The 20,050-nt window shown below is 60.7% G+C and overlaps 2 protein-coding genes across 6 annotated transcripts; both read left to right on the top strand.

The window, feature by feature from the left end:
- Positions 1–2,697: 2,697 nt before the first annotated feature.
- LOC142036957 (toll-like receptor 2) lies at positions 2,698–7,299 on the top strand. The gene is made up of 2 exons (XM_075040773.1): positions 2,698–2,766; positions 4,161–7,299. The coding sequence occupies exons 1-2, from the start codon at positions 2,698–2,700 to the stop codon at positions 6,705–6,707; spliced, it is 2,616 nt and encodes an 871-aa protein (XP_074896874.1). The 3' UTR covers positions 6,708–7,299.
- A 49-nt stretch (positions 7,300–7,348) lies between these two features.
- Positions 7,349–19,658, top strand: ITGA10 (integrin subunit alpha 10). 5 transcript variants are annotated; one of them, XM_075040768.1, is made up of 30 exons: positions 7,349–7,518; positions 8,999–9,110; positions 9,637–9,734; positions 9,891–9,979; positions 10,086–10,200; positions 10,290–10,417; positions 11,164–11,312; positions 11,895–12,045; positions 12,208–12,373; positions 12,475–12,548; positions 12,846–12,990; positions 13,558–13,706; positions 13,799–13,942; positions 14,313–14,516; positions 14,632–14,762; positions 15,025–15,191; positions 15,373–15,515; positions 15,613–15,720; positions 15,800–15,885; positions 15,968–16,109; positions 16,425–16,517; positions 16,602–16,678; positions 16,798–16,881; positions 16,986–17,070; positions 17,133–17,246; positions 17,330–17,431; positions 17,531–17,644; positions 17,772–17,867; positions 17,962–18,075; positions 18,179–19,658. In XM_075040768.1, the coding sequence occupies exons 1-30, from the start codon at positions 7,467–7,469 to the stop codon at positions 18,236–18,238; spliced, it is 3,492 nt and encodes a 1,163-aa protein (XP_074896869.1). In that variant the 5' UTR covers positions 7,349–7,466; the 3' UTR covers positions 18,239–19,658. The 5 variants fall into 5 exon arrangements, with proteins under 5 accessions (XP_074896869.1, XP_074896870.1, XP_074896871.1 ...); XM_075040769.1 differs by having other exon boundaries at positions 7,466–7,518; positions 8,999–9,078; XM_075040770.1 differs by lacking the exon at positions 10,086–10,200 and having other exon boundaries at positions 7,466–7,518; positions 8,999–9,078.
- Positions 19,659–20,050: the final 392 nt, after the last annotated feature.

Genomic DNA, 20,050 nt, shown 5'->3' with positions numbered 1-20,050 from the left:
AGATGCTGTAGAGCAGGATGATGCTGTCCACCCAGTGCAGCAGCTTCTCGGTGGCCTGGGGATGGGCAGAGCCTGGTGTTGGCCCCAGCTGAGACCCAACAAACTCATTGTGGCTGAGGCATTGTGCTGGTGGGAGTATCACCTGGGCTTCCTTGAAACCTGGAGGCTTGGTCCTGCCCTGAGCTCCAGCTTCACCTGCTTTTAATGAACCATAAATTCCCTTAGATAGGGGAAAATCGTCACTGATTGGGCAAGGGTCTTCGTTAGCCAGTACTTAAGGCTGGTGCTGATGGGTGGGCTTGGGAGCAGGGGTGGCAGGGACAAGGGTGACCCTGCTGTGGAGGTCCAGGGGGTCCTCACAGTTCTGCCCTGCACCAGGACATGGAGGTCTGGGTCTCGGGGAATTTCTACAAAATTATATATAAATATTTTTATTAATAATAATGTGTTCTATCTGTTTATATAAATATATAAAAATATTTATTTTGTTTAGTTTTCATAATTTACCTGTTTATTTAATTTTCATCCTTAATTTTACTATCATATTAAATATGAAAGTGAAGGGGTTTAAGAATTTTTTGCAAAAATGGGACACCACCACCACCCCCAAATTCCTCAGAGCTGTTTTTTTATGCAGTGGCCTGGGTTAGGTGGCATCCATATGCTGATATTCCCCTAAATCTGGGTGGGGAAACTCTATTTCTTTGGGTTTCCCATCCCAGCCTTCTTCTTCAAACCTCTTGCCTTCATCTACTGGACACTGCCAGTCTGATGAAATCCCATCCCAGCCTTTCTCAAGGGCTTTGGAAATTGTTTTTGCCAGAGCACAGAGCTCTCCCCAGGTCTGTGATGGTCCCTTGGCCGCCTGGGAAAACCTTTAAAGGGTTTTTCCATCCCAGTACAACCATTTTCCATCTGTCCCCTGTGTCTGCTTTTCCTTTGGAAGCATCTTCATGGCAGTTAAAGGATGTGGGACCATTGTGTGTTGGGGGTCCGGAGCCCCCCAGCCTCCAATGCTCCTCTTACATGAACAATTTTCTATGAAAATATCCCAATTACTTAGCAGGATCATCTTTAATAATAATAAAAATTCCATTTATCCAAGTATTTATTGGGCTGTGGACTATAAAGAGAATACAGATCATACCTTGGGGGAGCAGGGTCTGGGTTTGAGCTGCTAATTCCAACTAATTAGCATTATTACTGATCTAATTACAAGTAATTCAGATTTATTTCCAAAGCCTGTTGCCAGATGCCCTCCTGCTGCTGCAATGGGGCTTTCCCAGACAACAGAAACTCTGAAACTGAAACCAGAGCCAGCAACAGAGTTTAATTAGCTGTTACTTGGCTGGGACTGGTCCCACCAGGCAGGAGATGCTGGGGATGCTCCCATGATGGCTGTGCCCATGGTGGGCTTGGTGGGACCTCCAGATCATCACGGCAGAGCCTGGAAACACCAATTTAGAGCATTTTCTACGTGGTTTTGTACATATTTTCTACTCTACAAAACCTCAGGTCCTTTGGATAAGGGAAAACTCATCACTAATTGGATGACAGTCTTCGTTAGTTGGTAATTAAGGAGAGGGGTCAAGGTTGGTCTTCTGGATGTGTCCCTGTTTCTGGCTGGTTCCTGGGCTCCTCCATGGGCACTTGGCTTTGTGGCCTGGCTGCACATGTCCATGGGGGGGGCTGGACCTGGCGGAGGGGACTCCCCTGGGACCCCCCCTCAGTGGGGAGGGATGGAGTCAGGGCATTGCCAAGCCTGGCGGGGGGGGGGGGTGACTGGGGATGCTGGGATGGGCTGGGGATGTTGGACTGGGGGCACTGGGATGGGCTGGGGATGCCGGATTAGGTGCACTGGGCTGAACTGGGAGTGCTGGGCTGGACAGGGGACTTTGAGCTGGCTTGGGGGTGCTGGGCTTGACTGGAGGCACTGAACTAAACTGGGGCCCCTGGGCTGGACTGGGAGTGCTGCGCTGGGGTCACTGGGACGGACTGGGGTGGGGGGGCTGAGCTGGGCTGGGCTGCATTGAGGGCACCAGGCTGGGCTGGGGGACTGGTGTGGACTGGGGGTACTGGGCTGAACTGGTGGTACTGAGCTGATTTGGGAGTGCTGGGCTGATCTGGGGACACTGGGATGGGCTGGGGGAACTGGGCTGGACTGGGGGTGCTGGGCTGGACAGGGGGCTTTGAGCTGGCTTGGAGGTGCTGGGCTTCACTGGAGGCACTGAGCTAAATTGGGCGGTCCTGGGCTGGACTGGGGGTGCTGCTCTGGGGTCACTGGGATAGACTGGGAAGGGCTGAGCTGGACTGGTGGTACTGAGCTGATTTGGGAGTGCTGGGCTGATTTGGGAACACTGGGGTAGGCTGGGGATGCTAGACCAGAGCAGCAGGTTGGACTGGGACCGCTGGGCTGGGGGCACTTGGCTGGACTGAGGGGCACTGGGCTGGGAGCGCTGGACCATGGCACGTGAGGTCACATAACTTTGGGGTGCGGGGCGACTTTGGGGACCCGAGCCCCGCTGCCAGCCAGGCCCTCGGCACAGCCCCTTGCTGCAAACCTCCGCGGGGACAAAGTGCAGCCAGGGCTGGCGGGGGGGGGCTTCCCCCAGCCAGGGACAAAAACCTGTCCTCCTCCCGTCCCGGCAACACCGCCTGCCGCCCCGGCCAGTTTGGCGTTGCCCCGGCGGTTCCTGGATGCGGCTGTTGCCGTTCCCGCCCCGGCTAAGACCTGCTGAACTCGCTGCATCCCAGGTGCCACGTGGGGTGAGTGGGGTCTGGCCGGGGGGGGGGCGAGGAGAGGGGAATATGGGGTTGTTTTGGGGTGACTGGTTGCGTTTGGGCTGGGCTGGTGTTGGGAATGAGGAAGAGTTTGGTGCTGGGAGGGTTTTGGCGGGGTAGGACGAGGGTCACCCATGCCTCAGTTTCCCCACGTGGGTGCAGCAGTGCTGTGGGGCGCAGGTGTTTCCTACAGGGGCTCACACGAAGGGACCCTGGGGGGGGGCAGCAGGGACCACACCAGCCCCCGCGGGTCCCCCACCACCTGCTCCCTCACCCAACCACCACCACTTTGGGGCATTTCCAGGTGTTTTTCCTCCTTTCCCTGAAAGCAAAGGGAGCACCATGGGGCGGGGGATGACGATGACAATTTTTAGGACGAAGCAGGGCGGCTCCCCCATGTCCCCCTCCCTGGGCTGGGGTCTAGCCCTAGACAACCCGGGCAGGACTGTGACCCCAGGGGGCAATACCTGGCCTGGCTTTGCTACTTCTGCCATCGGCATTGGGGCAGGACAGACGCCCGTCTGTTTTTCTCCTCCAGTTTCCTGGTTTGTTCCCCCCGCCCCCCCCCATAAAAATACCAAAACTCTTGGCTGCAACCACTCCACAGCCGAGGAGCGCAAGTTTGCCTCTGTGCAAAAAAGCTAATTTTTAAATTCTTTAATTTTTTAATCTTTTTTAATTGGAAAATAAAACCCACCCTAAAAATCAGCAGAAAGGCAAACCCGGGGTGGGGGACAGCTTGCTGGAGCCCCCCCCAGCCCCAGCCCAGGCTTGGAGGAGGAGGAGGAGGAGGAGGAGAAGGAGAAGGAGGAGGGGTTGGGTTGCGTGTTTGCACTGGGTTGGGCCCTCAGCCTGCGGAATCTGGTGTGCCAAATCCCACGGGATCTGGTCGCTGAGCTCCATTCTGGGATCTCGTCCCCAAGGAGCCCTGGATCTGGTGTTGGAGACCCCTGCAATTTGGTCCCTGACCCCCTGCTCTGGGATCCAATCCCCTTGGGATCCAGTCCCTGATTTCCCCCCCCCCCCCATTTGCTGATCCCCCTGGGATCCCATCCCCAGTACCCCCAGGATCCATTTCCTGATCTGTGGGATCCAGTCCCACACCTCCCACCCCCCAATCCACTCCCTGATCCCCAGGATCTGATCCCCCTGTGATCCAACACCCCCTGCCCCCACCCCCACCAAGATCCAGTCCCTGATCCCCCTGGGATCCAGTCCTTGAGCCCCCAAGGGAGGATTTACCTGTTCCCATCCTACCAGATCCAGGTGCCACCTCCCACCCCCCCCTTCCGATGCCTCCCCAGGGGTTGATCCCGGAGCTTCCTGGGGGGTCGGGGTCCTCCCCACATGGCACCACTGATCTCCCTTTCCTGCCTCAGGACAGCTCCGCCGGGATGCCCGGATACCCCTTCCAGCCCCGTCCCTGCTCCTGCCACTGGCAGTACCTCCCCAGCCACCCCACTGCCATGCCGGAGGCCATGCGGCGCCCCCCAGCTGCTGGCACCCGGGGGGTTTGGTGCCTGGTGCTGTTGGCCCTGGCAGGGGATGCGGCGTGGCAGCCGTGCCGCATTGACGCTGACAACCGGACGGGGCTGTGCAAGGGGCAGGACCTGGTGCGGGTGCCCCGTGGCCTCCCCAGTGGCCTCCACAGCCTCGACCTCTCATATAACAAGCTACAGGAGATCACGGCGGGTGACTTCGCCAGCATGACCCAGCTACGGCACTTGGATTTGGGCTACAACAACATCTCCCGCATTTCACCGAATGCTTTCCTCTCCAACCCCCTCTTGGAGCACCTCCGGCTCTTCAACAACTCTCTCAAACGCATCCCGGCACTGGCGTTGCAACCGTTGGTCAACCTCCGTTGGCTGGACATGTCCAACAACCTCTACCACAGCGTGGCATTGGATGGCATCTTTGGCAGGCTGCAGCACCTGCGGGAGCTGTCACTGGGTGGGCCGCTGCTGCAGGACATCTCCCGGGGGGACTTTGCCATCTTGAAGGACACGGCGCTGCAGAAGTTCGCCATCAAGTCGGCCTCCAGCCTGCGACGGTACGAAGCCGGGGCTTTCTCGTGGCTCAACACCACGGAGCTGTGGTGCGACATGGCCTTGGACGAGAGCGCAGCGGCTCTGCCGCTGATGTTGCGGGACCTGCGGGGCAAACCCCTCAACTACCTGCGTTTCCGTAACCTCTTTGAGTTCACCTACTACACTGGTGACGCCGATCCCTTTGACGGCTTGGCTGAGTTGCAGATCACCAAGTTGGTCTTCTACCGGGGCAAGTTCAACGAGAACCTCCTCCGCTTGGCCCTGCTCAACGTCCAACGTTCCCACGTCCGTGACTTGGCACTGGTGGCCATTGACTTCGCCCGCTCGCCGTGGCAGAACAGCTCCAGCATGGAGGCGCCCGCCCCACGGCTCGACCGCCTCTTGCTGCAAGACATCAGCAACCCTGATGTCCTGCGTTTCGACTGGACCTTCACTTGGTTCAGTGGCGTGGCCGCCCTCTCCATCATCAATGTTAACTTCAACTATGTCCCCTGCGATGCTTGGGGCGAGATGCGTAATGTGGAGGCCTTGGACATCTCCAGCAACCGCCTGGAAGACAGTTATATCTATAACCAACGCTGCCACTATGAGGGTGTCATGCCCAAGCTGGAGAGCTTTGTCTTGGCCACCAACCAGCTCCTGAGCCTGGCTGTGGTGGCCGCCTTGACGTGGACCTGGCCCCGGCTCACCCGCCTTGATGCCAGCCACAATGGCTTGGGCAGCCTGCAGGAGACGTGCCAATGGAGTCCTACCTTGCGTTGGCTGGCCCTCCACCACAACCGGGTGACGGCAGGCACCTTTGGGTGCCTGCCCACCACCCTTGAGTACCTGGACCTCTCCTACTCACAGCTTGACCGCTTGGACATGGACTACTTCACCCGAAGCCCCTGGCTGCAGGAGCTGCGGTTGAGTGGCAATAAGATCAAGTTCATCCCCTCTGAGTGGAGATGCCCCCGTTTGGAGGTGCTGGCCATTGATGGAAACTCCTTTGGTGTCATCAACCATGGCTCTTTCATCAATATGCCGCGGCTCATTAGCCTGGCAGCTGGCAACAACCCCTACCACTGCACCTGTGACCTCTACCTCTTCTTGGAGGAGACGTGGCGACGGGGACGACCCACCTTGACCGACTGGCCCCACAACTGGACCTGCTACCATCCCGAACCACTGCTGGATACGGCCGTGGCCGCTTATGCCCCACGTCCCTTGGAATGCAATGTGCCGGCGCTCGTGGCCGTGGCGGTGGCCAGCACGGCGGTGGCAGTGGTGGCGTGTGCCGTGCTCTGCTGGAAACTGGATGCCGGTTGGTACCTGCGAGCCACATACCAGTTGGTGCGTGCCAAGTATGGCAGACGGCAGACAGGTGCCACACGGCGATGCTCCTACCACGCCTTCATCTCCTACAGCTGTGCCGATGCCGGCTGGGTTCGCCAGGAGCTTCTGCACCGGCTGGAGAGCACCACACCACCATACAGGCTCTGTATCCACGAGCGGGACTTCACGCCGGGCCGTTGGATCATCGATAACATCGTGGAGAACATCGAGAGGAGCGCCAAGGTCATCTTCGTCCTCTCCCGCAGCTTTGTCGACAGTGAGTGGTGCAACTATGAGCTCTACTTTGCCCACCAACGTGCCGTGGGGCTGGGCAGTGAGGATGTCATCTTGGTGGTGAAGGAACCCATTGATGCTCAGGGTTTGCCCCGGCGGTTCTCCCGGCTCCGGAAGATGTTGGGCACCAAGACCTACCTGGAGTGGCCCCATGAACCCGGGAGACGACCCTTCTTCTGGCTTCAGCTTCGTAGCCTCTTGGGCAGCCCTGGGGGGCTCGGTCCTGCTGTCGGCGAGGAAGAGACAGCCGTGGATGCCACCACGTAGCAGTGGCCTCTCTTGCCCTGTGTCCTTCAGTAGCTGGAAGGTGGTCTTGGGGTGCTACTGCATGCTGGGCATCCCACCTGCCTCGGTTTCCCCTGCCAGGGGCGTCTCGACGAGCTGGTGTTTGGTTGGGGGGGGATCCTCACCAAGGTCACCCCGTCTCCTCAGCCTTCTCCAAGGGATGGGAGATGGGGACAGTGTCCAGGAGGTGGCACTGTCACCCGGAGGACGTGGTGACCCTAAATCCACCGAGAACCAAGGATAGCAGCGGGCACCCCAAAACTCCCTATCCCTACGCCCCCAGCCTGAAGTCAAGGTCCCCGGGGAGAAGAGCCGGGTGTCCCGGCCACAGCTGTGGGGTTCAAGCCTTCCTGGGGTTGGGGACACCATGGGACATGCTTCCCACCCCATGCAGGGACTGCTTTGCCAGGAGAAGGGGGAAAACCCCTTCAGGAGCACCCTGAGCATGCCATTGTCCCCCAAAACCCTGCACGTCCCTGCCCCCTTCTTCCCTCTCCTCTTTTTTTTTTTTTCCATGTTTTTCTCCACTTTGCCTTTTTTTCCTAACTCCGTCCCTCAAAAAAAACCAAAAAAACCCCACTCCAGCTGTTTATTTTTAGCAGCCAATTGAAGATGAAGGAGGAGGAAAAAAAAATATTTAAAAAAAAAAAAAAAGAGGAAAAAAAAAATATCCTGTATGGAGACAGAGTAACCTTTGAGCTGCTCACAGCCCATGCTGGCGGCTCCAGCGACGGTGGGGCGATGGAGGGTGGTAGGTGCCGATGGCTTCTTCCCGTGCTGCTCCTGCTCCCAGGTAATGTCCCCCAAAAATCCATCCAGATTTGGGAAAAAAGGTTTTTTTTGGGGGGGGAAGGATGTGTGAATCGGAGGCGTTTGGGGATGCTGGGGGGTTGGGGGGGGCTGGTGCTGAGCTGGGTACCCATTAACCCAGAGCTCAGCGATGTGGAGATGCCTCCGCTGAGCTGGTCAGGGGGGTTTTGCAGGAAAAGCACCTGGTTTTGGTCCTGATCCCACCTCCTCAATATATTTTTTACTTTTTCCTGCTGGAGGGGGGATCCCAAAACCTCCCCTGGGTTTGGGGATGGGGCCAGGAAGGGGTCGGTGCCAGCATGGAAGGAAGCCAAACCCCGCTAAGAGGAACTAAAAAAAAAAACCTTCAATGGAAAATCTACTTTTTTGGGGGAAAAAAAGACAAAAAAGCTTCCCCCCCCCCCCGCCAAGGGAGAGGTTGGTGGCTGGGCCCCCAGCCGATCTCCGTCCCATCTGGGCACGTCCACACTCTCCCACCGTGCCTTGCCGGTGGAGAAACTGAGGCATGCAGCCAGCGCAGTGGCCCTTGGCCTCCCTGTGCCTCGGTTTCCCCATCCAGAGCTGGGAGAGGAGGAGAGGGGATGGGGGGGGGTGCAGCACTTTGTGACTCTTTTCAAGTTTGGAGGCAAACGCAAACCCCTTGGGCCCCCCAAAATGGAAACCCCCAAGTTGCCCTGTCCACCCCAGAGCCTGCTGGGGTGCTGGGTGCTGCATTTGGGGTGCTGGGTGCTATATGCGGGGTGCTTGATGCTGCATTTGGGGTGCTGGGTGCTATTGTGGGGTACTCGGTGCTGCCTGTGCGGTGCTTGGTGCTGTATTTGGGGTGCTGGGTGCTATATGTAGGGTGCTTGGTGCTACATTTGGGGTGCTCGGTGCTGCCTGTGGGGTGCTTGGAGCCACAGACGGGGTGCTCAGCACCCAACACTCAGGACCTCTTCCCCCCTCCTCGAGACACCCACTACCCCCCGGCCCGGCTACCCCCCTTTCCCCGCACAGTTTCACCCCAGCAGAGCGATGGGCACCCCAAGCACCTATGGGTGCCAGGGCCATGCCACGACTCCCCAGCCAGCCTCTTCATTCTCCCACCCAAAACCTGCCGAGGGGGGAGCTGGGGTGGGGGGGCATCGCCCTGCCTAATTACGGGGTTGTGGCTGGCAAACGAGGCAGCTGTGGCATGGCCGTTGCAGGTCGCACCCATCCCCATGTCCTCCCCGTCCTCTCCCCCCCGTTTTAATTCCTCACTGGGTGGGAGACGGGTGCTCCCAGCAGCACCCGAAAAAATGGGGGGGGGGGGGGGGTGCTTTGCATGCCCCCCCGCAGTGCCGAGGCTGTCGTGGTTTGGGGGTTGCGCCGAAGCAGTCCCGTCCCTATAGATGGGTGTACGGTGGCGGGGGGCCTCAGGATGCCTGGGTCCGTGGGTGCCCCCACCCTCAGGTCTCGCCATCCTGCCCACGCCCCCCCAGGTCTGTGCGTGGGGTTCAATGTCGATGTGAGGCGCCCGCGGCTCTTCCACGGACCGGCCGAGGCCCAGTTCGGCTACAAGGTGCTGCAGCGGGTGGGCGGCGGGGAGAAGTGGTGAGTGGCACCCATGGGTGGGGGGGGACAACGGGACACCCGTGGGGCTTTCATCCCCCCCCAGCACAACCCATGGGGCGGATATGTGGGGCAGGGCTAAGGGATGGGGGGGATGCGTGGCTTGCGATGCCCTGAAGAGGGGAAACTGAGGCAGGGAGCCGGGCAGCAAAGCCCCCTCGGTGTTTTCTGGGGGCAGAAATGGGATTTTAAGGTTCATTGTGCTTTGCCCTGACACAGCTTGGGAGCGGGGGGGGGACATGAAAATAAGGGTCCCGTCAGTAAACCCGGGGGGCCCCAGCGGCTGTGCTGGCGGTTGGGATGCCGATCAAAGGGAGGACGGACAGCCAGCCAGCCAGACAGACAGACGGAAACCGCCGGCAGTCTGGTGGCGGAAGCACCGTGGCACGATGCCGGTGGCGGGGGTGGGCAGGGTTTGGCACCGTGCCCCGAAATGCTGCGGCCGAGCTGGAGCGGGGTGTTGCCGGTGACCCAGCCAGTGTCCCCTCACGCTGCCACGTCCCCGCAGGCTGCTGGTGGGGGCCCCTTGGGACAGCGACCGCCAAGGTGACGTCTACAAGTGCCGCGTGGGACCCCCCAACACCAACTGCACCAAAGCCAACCTCGGTACCACCATGCCCCATGGGGATGGGTGGCCATCTCTGTACCCGGCTTTGCCCTTTCCAGGCTGGCATTCACCCCGGTGAGACCGCCAGCGGGGTTTGGCGGGGGGGGGGTCTCACCCCGCTGCTGACCCCTGGCATCTCTTTCCCTGGCGCCGAGGATCCGCAGCCCCGTGGCTCTCCCCGACCCCAGGCCACAACGTGCACTTTGGGATGACCCTCCTGGACTCCAAGGATGGCGGCTTTGTGGTGAGAGGAGCCTCCCCCAGAGAGAAACTGAGGCACGGCCGGGTGCAGGGGCCGGGTGCCAGCCCATGCTCTGTGTCCCCGTGTCACCCCCTTCCCCCCCGGCCAGGCTTGCGCCCCGCTTTGGTCCCAGGCATGCGGCACCTCTGTCTTCAGCACCGGCATCTGCGCCCGGCTGGACGGTGACCTCCGGCCGGTGGGGACCATTGCCCCTACGGCACAGCGTGAGTGGGGGGATGGCTGCGGTGTGCGGAGCCCCATGCTGGGACGTCGCCACGCCGTGCCGGTGTCAGCTGCGTCCCTCCTTTGGCAGGCTGTTCCACCTACATGGACATCGTCATTGTCCTGGACGGCTCCAACAGCATCTACCCCTGGTACGAGGTGCAGAACTTCCTCAGCAACATCCTCAGCAAGTTCTTCATCGGGCCTGGACAGATCCAGGTGAGGTGGCATCCCCAGGGCTGCGCCAGCGTCCCCAGGACTGTGCCAGCATCCCTAGGGCTGTGCCGGTGTCCCCGGGGCAATGTCATGCCCAGGGTAATGTCATTGTCCCCGGGGCAATGCCATCCCCTGGGTACTGCCATCATACACAGGGCAATGCCGTCATCCCTGGGGGGATGCCATTGTCCCCAGCGTAATGGTGTTGTCCCTGTGGCAATGCCACCTTTGGGGTGATGCCATTGTGCCCAGAGCAGTGCTGTTGTCCCCAGGGCAATGCTGTCTTCCCTGGGGTGATGCCAGCCTTGGGGTAATGCTACCCCTGGGGTGATACCACTGTCCCTGGGATGATGCCAGTATCCCCAGGGCGATGCCATTGTCCCCAGGATGATGTTGTCATCCCTGTGGCAGTGCCACCCCTGGGGTGATGTCACTCCTAGGGCAATGCCGTCATCCCTGGGGCGATGCCACCCTTGGGGCAATGCCATCTCTGGGGTGATGCTGTTGTCCCTAAGCCATGCCATCGCCCCTAGGGTGATGCGATTGTCCCCACGGTGATGCCATCATCCCCGCGTTGATGCCACCCCTGGGACGATGCCAGCTGGGGTTGCTTTCAGGGTGGTCAAGGGTGCACTTTGCCAGCTGGGGCTGTGTTGCGGGGGGGGGGGGCACGCTGCACATTTTGGGGGGGACATTTTGGGGTGGTGGGGGTCTGAGCCCACGCGCTGAGCACCCCGTCTCTGTGGCAGGTGGGGGTGCTGCAGTACGGGGAGCGGGCGGTGCATGAGTGGGTGCTGGGGCAGTACCAGACAGCAGAGGAGGTGGTGGAGGCGGCCAAGAACATCAGCCGGCAGGAGGGGCGGGAGACACGCACGGCCTTCGCCATCCACCAGGCTTGGTGTGCACCAGCATCGGGAGTGGGATCAGGGTCGGGATTGGGATCGGGGTCGGGGTTGGGGTTGGGATGAGGATTTGGATCAGGATCAAGATCAGGGTTGGGGCCGGGATTGAGGTCAGGGTCAAGGTTGGGGTCGGGATCAGGGTCAGGAGTGGGATCAGGACTGGGATAGGGGTCAGGATTGGGATCAAGATGGGTTGGGGTTGGGATCAAGATTTGGATCAGCATCAGGGTCAGGATTGAGGTTGGGGTTGGGATTGGGGTCAGGATCGGGGTCAGGATTGGGATTGGGGTCAGCATTGGGAGCGGGATCAGGACTGGGATCGGGATCGGGGTCAGGACTGGGATCAAGACTGGGGTTGGGGTTGGGATTGGGATTTGGATCAGCATCAGGGTCGGGATGGGTGTTGGGGTCGAGATTGGGATCAGGATCAGGGTCAGGATTGAGGTCAGGGTCAAGACTGGAGTTGGGATCAGGGTCAGCATGGGGAGCAGGATCAGGATTGGGGTTGGGATCGGGGTCAGGACCAGGGTCGGGATTGGGATCGGGATCGGCTTCACAGCACCCATCCTTTCTGGCAGCACCGAAGCCTTCAGCCCCGAGCGGGGCGGGCGGGCAGATGCCACCCGGCTGATGATTGTGGTGACAGATGGGGAGTCCCACGATGGCGAGGAGCTGCCCGAGGCACTGGCGGAATGTGAGAAGCGCAATGTCACCCGCTATGCCATCGCGGTGAGCGCCCCGGCCACCTCCCTGCCTGCCGGTCAGGAGCAGGCACCGTGCCTTGGTTTCCCCATTCCCCCTTTATGCCATGCTGGGGTGGGGGACCCCCATCCTGCCTGCGTTGGGGTCAGGATCTGGCCTCCAGCCGATGCTGGACCCCCCTCTCCCCAGGTGCTGGGGCACTACCTCCGCCGGCAGCAGGACCCTGAGGATTTCATCCGTGAGATCAAGTACATTGCCAGCGACCCGGACGAGAAGTATTTCTTCAACGTCACTGACGAGGCCGCCCTCAACGACATTGTGGACGCCTTGGGCGACCGCATCTTCAGCCTGGAAGGTGATGTGGGGCCAGATCTGGGCCTGGAGCCCGGGGAGGGCTGCAGAAAAAAACAGCTGGAACCACATCTGGAGGAATACCATCTCCTTCCCCTACCCCAGGCACCCACGGGTACAACGAGAGCTCCTTCGAGCTGGAGATGTCCCAGATCGGCTTCTCCCTCCATCTCCTGGAGGTGAGGCTGCTGGAACGGGCAGGATCCAGCCCGGGGAAGGGCTGGAGGGAGGGGGAGGGCAGCAACCGCCTGCCCTGGGGGCTTTGCAGAAGTGGAAAATAATCCTCAGCCCATCCTGGGCTTGTGCATCCCCGTCATGCTGGGCACTGAGTGTCCCAGATGGCATTTTTGGGGAGGGTTTGGGGACAGTGAGGCATCGCCATGCACGTGATGTCCTCGAGGCATGACACGTGCTTCCCCCCAAAGCTCCCATCCTCCTGAAGCATCGCGTAACCCTCTCCTTCGCTTCCCTGCCAGGACGGGATCCTCTTCGGCACAGTGGGAGCCTACGACTGGGACGGGGCTGTGCTGGAGGAGAGCCGGCGCGGCCGCATCATCCCACCCCGGAAAGCCTTCGAGAAGGAGTTCCCACTGGAGCTGAAGAATCATGCGGCTTATTTGGGTATGGGGGGGATGTCCCGAGGGATGTGGGGTGAACTGGGGATGCTCCGTGTCCCAGAGATGTGGGGCAAATGGGCGATCATCAGCAACTGAGGGATGCTCGATGTCCCAAGGATGCTGGGTACCCCTGGGATGCTCAGGGCCCTGAGGATGCTCAGTGCCCCAGGAATTGTGGGCAAACCAGGGATACTCAGCACCCGAAGGATGCTTGGTACGCTGGGAATGCTCGGTACCCCAGGGATGCTCAGTGCCCCAGGGATGCCAGGCAAACCAGGGATGCTTAGTGCCCTGGGGATGCAGGGCAAACCAGGGATACTCAGCACCCGAAGGATGCTTGGTGCCCTGGGGATTCAGGGGGGACTGAGGATACTGAGCACCCTGGGGATGTGGAGCAAATGGGATGCTCAGTGTCCTAGGCATGGCGGGGAAACAGGGGATGGTGGGTGCCCCAGGGATGGTGGGTGCCCCAGGGATTCTCAATACCCTGGGGACACCGGGTGGCCGAGGAACGGCCCCACCAGCACAAGGGCTTTTCCCTGCTGCTGACGCCCAGGGTCTCCCACCTCAGGGTATGCCATCTCCTCGCTGCGGTTGCCCGGCGGGCAGCGCCTGTACGTGGCCGGAGCCCCTCGCTTCCAGCACAAGGGCAAGGTGATCCTCTTCGAGATGGGCACCACGGGGACCATGACAGTGGCCCAGGCACTGACAGGGGAGCAGGTAGGTGCTGCTGGCGGGGGGAGAGGGCGGGCAGCCATGGGAAGGGGCTGCCGGCAGCCCCCAGCCTCACACGACCCTGCTGCGACCCACAGATCGGCTCCTACTTCGGCAGCGAGGTGTGCGCCCTGGATGTGGATGGTGACGGGGTCACTGACGTGCTGCTGGTGGCAGCTCCCATGTACCTGGGTGCCCAGAGCAGGGAGACGGGGCGGGTGTACCTCTACAGAGTGGGGCAGGTGAGGGGTTGGGGGGGGATGCAGGGGCATCACAGCGGGTGCAGGGGGATTGGGATGCACAGTGGGGCTGGGGGATGCAATGGGATTGGGGGGGACACAGCAGGGTTGGGGGAACAATGTAAGGTCAGGTGGATGCAGCAGGGTCAGGGGGATGCGGTGGGATTTGGGGGGACTTGGCAGGACTGGAGGGACACAGCAGGGTTTGGGGGGGGTCACAGCAGGGTCGGGGAGATGCAGCAGGGCCGGGGAGGACACACAGCCCAGGGGATCCCCCTGCACTCCTCCCTCCACCTCCCGAGCCTCACATATGGAGCACACGGGGCCGGACCTGGCACCGTGGGGTACAGAGGGCTGCCTTGTGCCCCTTCAGAGGCTGCTGGCCCCTGCCGGCACCCTGCACGCCGACAAGAAGCCGCAGGACTCTCGGTTCGGCTACGCCCTGGCTGCCGTGCCGGACCTCAACCATGATGGCTTCAATGACGTGGTGGTGGGGGCTCCGCTGGAGGATGGGCACCGTGGTGCTGTCTATGTCTACCACGGTGCCCCGGGCACCCTCCTGCCCAATTACAAGCAGGTGAGATGGGGCTGGGGGCTCTCGCTGCCATCTGGGTGGGGGCTCCATTAGGTTGAGCACAACCTTATACAAGCCAGCAATGAAGCCACTGCTCGGCCTGCTCTCACCTCCCCAGCGCATCGAGGCGGCGGCGCTGGGTCCAACCCTCAGCTATTTTGGGCGCAGCGTGGACGGGCAGCTGGACCTGGATGGGGATGGGCTGGTGGACCTGGCCGTGGGGGCGCAGGGGGTGGCTGTGCTGCTGCGGTGAGTCCTGGGGACAGGGACGTGTGGAGGGGACAGCTCTGGGCCACCGCGCTCTGCAGGGCCGCTCGGCTCAGTCCTGCCTGGCGGGACACTTCCAGGCATCTCCTGGGCTCCCCTGTGCCTCAGTTTCCCCTTGCAATAGGAGGAGGAGAGCCTGGGGATGGGGCAGGGATGGATGTCACAGTCCCCATGAGTATCCTGGTGGGATTCGGGGGACAGTGCTGACCCTCCCTGGGGTGTGACACTGTCCCCTCGCTGCCAGCTCCCGCCAGATTGTCCAGATCAACACATCGCTGACCGTGGAGCCACCGGCCATCAACGTCATCCAGAAGAACTGCCAACGTGGCGGCACCGGAGCTGTCTGCCTCCGGGCCAGGGTCTGCTTCCGTGCCGGGACCCGTGCCCGGGGCCAGCAGGACAGGGAGATCGGTGAGCGCTGGGGACTGGGGGGATGTGCCAGGCGCCAACCCCGGAGCATCCCCACAGCATGCCCAGGGTGTCCCCTGGGCTTCTCCAGGAGCATCCCTGGAGTGTCCCCAGAGCATCCCCAGGGTGTTCCCAGCCCCGAGGGTGTCCCCAAGCACTGAACCCCATCCTCATCCCCACACAGAGCTCCGGTACAACGTGTCCCTGGAGGAGAGGACACCAGGAGCCCGGGCTGCCTTCAACTCCGGTGCCCGGCGGCTGCTGCAGCGCCGCCTTGAGCTCTCCCTGGGGAGGCAGAGCTGCCTCCGCTTCCCCTTCCATGTCCTGGTGAGCCACGGTGGGACCCCTCCCTGGGACACCAGTGCCTTTTTTCAGCTCCCCCAGGAGCATAAGGGGCTAACAGGGACCCCTCCACCCTCCCCAGGACACCACAGACTATCTGCGACCCCTCAGCTTCACGGTGAGGTTGGCCATGGCCGAATCCACTGGGCCAGTGCTGGATGAGAGGTCCCCCACCACCATCCGGAAACTGGTGGGTACTGGAGGGGGTGGCCGGATCCAGGATCAACCCTGGTGCTTCCAGCACCAGGATCACACCTGGCTCCTTCCAGATCCCCTTCTTCAAGGACTGCGGGGAGGATGACGAGTGTGTCACGGACCTGGTGCTCAGGGCCACCATGGACATCGTGGGCTCCAGGTATGGGGTGTCCCTAAGGTGTCCCCAGGGCTGAGCCATGTCCTGGGAGCCCCTGGGGCTGTAACCTCCCTCGCTGCTGCAGGCAGAGCCCCCATGTCCTGCGCAAGGGCAGGAGGAAGGTGGTGGTGGACGTGGTCCTGGAGAACAAGAAGGAGAACGCCTACAACGCCAGCCTGCTCCTCCGCTTCTCCAACAACCTCCACTTCTCCAGCCTTGCGCTCCAAGTACGGGGCCATGGGGGGATCCCCCAGACCTATATGGCCCCCCCAGTCCATCCAAGACATCATAGTCCTTCTAGCCCTATACAGACCCTCCGGCCCATCCCAGGACAAAGATTGGGGTCTCTCCAGTCTTTTATAGACCCTCCAGCCCATTCTTATCCCGAACCCATCCCAGGTGGGAGTCCATTGGGTCCCCCAACTGATCCCAGGTGGGGTCCGTGTAGCCCCCTCACTCCTGTGCTCATCCTGAGCCCCCCAGTTCCAGCCCCCTGTGCTCCCGTCCCCGTTTGGCTGTAGGTGATGTCCCCCTCTCCGCAGGACACCAGCCCGGTGAAGCTGGAGTGCACGGCACTGCCGGGTCACCGCCGGCTCTGCAGTGTTGGCTACCCTGTCTTCCGCTCACTGGCCAAGGTAGGCGACCGGGACACCCCCTGGGCCACCCCCCGGGACGCTATGCACCCATCCCACCTCGCTGACGGCCCCACTTTCCCCCAGGTCTCCTTCACCCTGGAGCTGGAGTTCAGCTGCTCCATCCTCCTTGATCGAGCTGAGGTCACCCTCGAGGCCAGCAGGTAGGAGCAGGGCTGGGGCAGGAGGGGGGGGCTGTACCCCATAGGTTGGCCGAGGCGGTGGGTATGGGGGGGTCTCAGGGTCCTCCTGAGCTCCCCACAGCTGCATCTTCCCCCTCCAGTGACAGCACGGAGGCGACACTGGAGGACAACGTGGTCCAGCTTTCTGCCCCCATCCGCTACGAGCCCGACCTCTTCCTCTCCAGGTAGGGCTGGGGGGGGGAGCAGGGCAGAGCTGCGGGGCGGCTGCGTGGTGCTGGGGATGGAGGCAGCAGAGAGTCAGGATCCGACTGCGCTCTCATCCTGGCAGCGATGCCAACCTGCACCGGTACGAGGTTCACCCACTTGGCACCTTCCCCCATGGCCCCGGCCCTGAATTCAAGACCACGGTGAAGGTGAGGACATATGGGGGGTGGGGGGTCCTGGGGGGTCCTGGCTCACCCAGCTCTCCCCCCAGGTGCAGAATTTTGGGTGCTACCTGGTCCGAAACGTCACCCTCCACATGGCCCTACCAGCCCTGGGCTACCGCCATACCACCTTCCTCTCAGTCACGCGTGTCCTGGCCGACAATGTGAGTCCATCACCTGAGCTGGGGGTTCTGTGGGGTCCCTGCACCCTCCCGGTGCTAAGCCCAGCTCCTCTCCCCCCACCCAGGCTACCTGCATGCTGCGGACCCCCCCTGAGGAGCCACGGCAGTGGGGAACGGCCACGGTGGTCCCCGTGCACCCCGAAGACCTCCTGCATGTGGACAGGCTGGTGAGCATCACTGTGATTACCCCCCTGCCCAAGCTGGGGTTTGGGGGTGGCTGGGGGGGGTGTGCCCTGCCACATCACTCAACATTTTTTTCCCCATAGGACTGCAGCAACGCCTGGTGCCAGGAGCTGAGCTGCCGCCTGGGACGGCTGGACCGTGGTGGGGAGGTCTCTATCCACATCCTCCGCACCATCCACAACGACTTCTTCCGTGGGGTGAGGAGGGGAGGGGGCAATGAGGAAGGGTGACACTCCCCCCACGCCCTGGCCGGGGACAGAGTGAAGAGCCCAGGGTGGGAAACGCAGCTTGATGCCCCACCTCTCCACCTTTCCCCATGCCCAGGCTAAATTCAGGAGTGTGAAAGTCATCAGCACGATCTGGCTGGGGGTCCCAGAGAGCAGCGTGCTGCTGCTGGAGGAGGGGGCACATCAGAGGGAGGTAGGAGCCCCCCCAGACCCTTGCTGCCCCCCAAACCTGGGGCACAGGACTGTAGACACCCCCCATCCCTGTTTCCTCCTTTCTTTTTCCGCAGATGGTGCTTGAAATCATCCAGGGGAAACGGGTGCCCATCTCCCTCTGGATCCTGGTGGGCAGCATCCTGGGGGGGCTGCTCCTCCTGGCACTGATCATCTTCTGCCTGTGGAAGGTGAGAGCGGGGTTGGGCTCAGCTTTGGGGAGGGGGAAGGGGGGGGACAGGGGGACTCTGCCCACTCCCCTTCCTCCCATCCATCCTCTCCCTCTTGCCCCAGCTGGGCTTCTTCACCCGCAAGAAGCTCCCCGAGGAGGAGGAGGAGAAGGAGGAGCAGTGAGGGCAGGTGGTGGCCCCTCGAGCCCAGCACCATCGAGAGGGGACGCATCCCTTTCTCATCTTTGGGGACAACCAGGGGCTCGGGACTCTGCCACCCCCTCTGCCTCAGCTCCATCCTTGCGGAGGGCAATGCCTCCGTGGGGGCTGGATTGTGCTGGCACACGGATACAGCCAGGTGAGGTCGGGGGTCCAGCGTCGGGGCAAAGGAGCCCCCCAAGGTTTGACCCAAAGGACTTGGGGGTGGTTGTGGAAAAGGGAAATCAACTGGGCTGAAACAAGCAGCTCCACCAATAAAGCTCAGCCCTGCGGAGATGCTCAAGCATGTGGTACCCACTGCTGTGCTCTGCCTGCATCCCTGATGCGCCCTGGCCTTGGGGATGCTCCAGTAGAAACACTTCCCATTCCCAGAAAAAACACCAAACCCCTCTGGAGTGACACCAGCCAGGGCCAGGAAATATAAAGGGATGGAGGGGAAGGAGGGGGGAAGACACGCATGGCCCCTGGATCCCCCAAAGGGCTCCAAGTTCCCTTCAGCCCTACACCTCTCCCTGCTCTTGCAGGGTCCTGCCCAGCAGAGCCGTATCTCCTCAGGGCCCAGCAAGACTCCCGGCAAAGAGATAGGCTTAAATTCTGCCCCAGAGGGGAGAAATCCCTGATTTCAGGCACTTCAGGGCTGAGCTGAAGGGGGAATTAGGAGCAGAAACCTGGCACGATCCCAAATAACCCTAGGAGGTGTGCAGCCCCCCCAGCACCCCCAAATCTCACCCTGAAACACTGAATAACAGGGAAAAGCAATGAGAGAAACCCAGCAAAGAAAACACTTAACCAGATCTAGCTGCAGTTAAAGCGTTTTCCCTTTTGTTGTCACCACCCAACATGGCCAAGAGCCATTTAGCAACTCTTAAATCCCAGCCCAGCCCTCAAAAGTACAAGATGAGCAGGTCTTCATGCTTTAAATGGAGGCCAGCTGAGCAGGGAGAGGGGGGCCAGAGGATGCAACAGCAGAGCACAAGCTGCTTTTCTAGGAATGAGCCCGGCAGGTTGCAGGGAGATGGCTCATGGCTGCGTATGGGGCAGAAGTCAGCACACCAATCTCTCTGCTTTGCTCCCCCCCAAAACACACTCCCACTGCTTAAAAAAAAAAAAAAGGTACAGGCAGCAGCACGCAGCTGGAAGGGGCATCCAGCTGAACCCCCATCCCCACCCACTCTCACCAGAAAAGCCCTTTACAGCCACCCCATGAGGTTTATTTCCATCCCTGTTAGTCCTCCGACCGTTCCCCGAGTTCCTCAGGCACCTCTCCCAGCCCCAGCAATCCTTCTCCACACCTGATCTTCTTTATAAAGGCCTTTATTTGACTTAATAGCAAACAAAACACTAGTTTAAATCAAGTGTACGTAGTACACTGTTTACAGCAATGAAGCGGCAACATGTTTAGATGCGACCTACCTCTCCCTCCTGCCCGCTGCCAGGCCGAGCCAGGGGTTTGACATTGCCATGTGGTGGTTTAGTGGGTGCCATAAGCACAGAGGTTATTCAGAAGATAAAAACAAGAAGTCAAACGTGGATGAAATGTTACAGAAGTGAGAAAAAAACCCAACCAACCAAAAAAACCAAAAATTCCGCAAAAATAAAGAGACTCTCTTAAAGTTATCGGACTAAGGGAGAATTAAGATTGTGTGTTAAACACTGAGGAATCGGCCGTTAAAATGGCTATGCACAGTTAGGTCTGTTTTCCTAAAGGATGCCTTTAATGTGGTCCATATGATACAAGCCAGCTAAGGATCCTAAATGACTCACTGTGGGTGGGGGA

The sequence above is a fragment of the Buteo buteo genome, chromosome 11 (assembly GCF_964188355.1).
Source record: "Buteo buteo chromosome 11, bButBut1.hap1.1, whole genome shotgun sequence".
NCBI lineage: Eukaryota > Metazoa > Chordata > Aves > Accipitriformes > Accipitridae > Buteo > Buteo buteo.
This window is presented reverse-complemented; position numbering and strand designations above follow the sequence as displayed.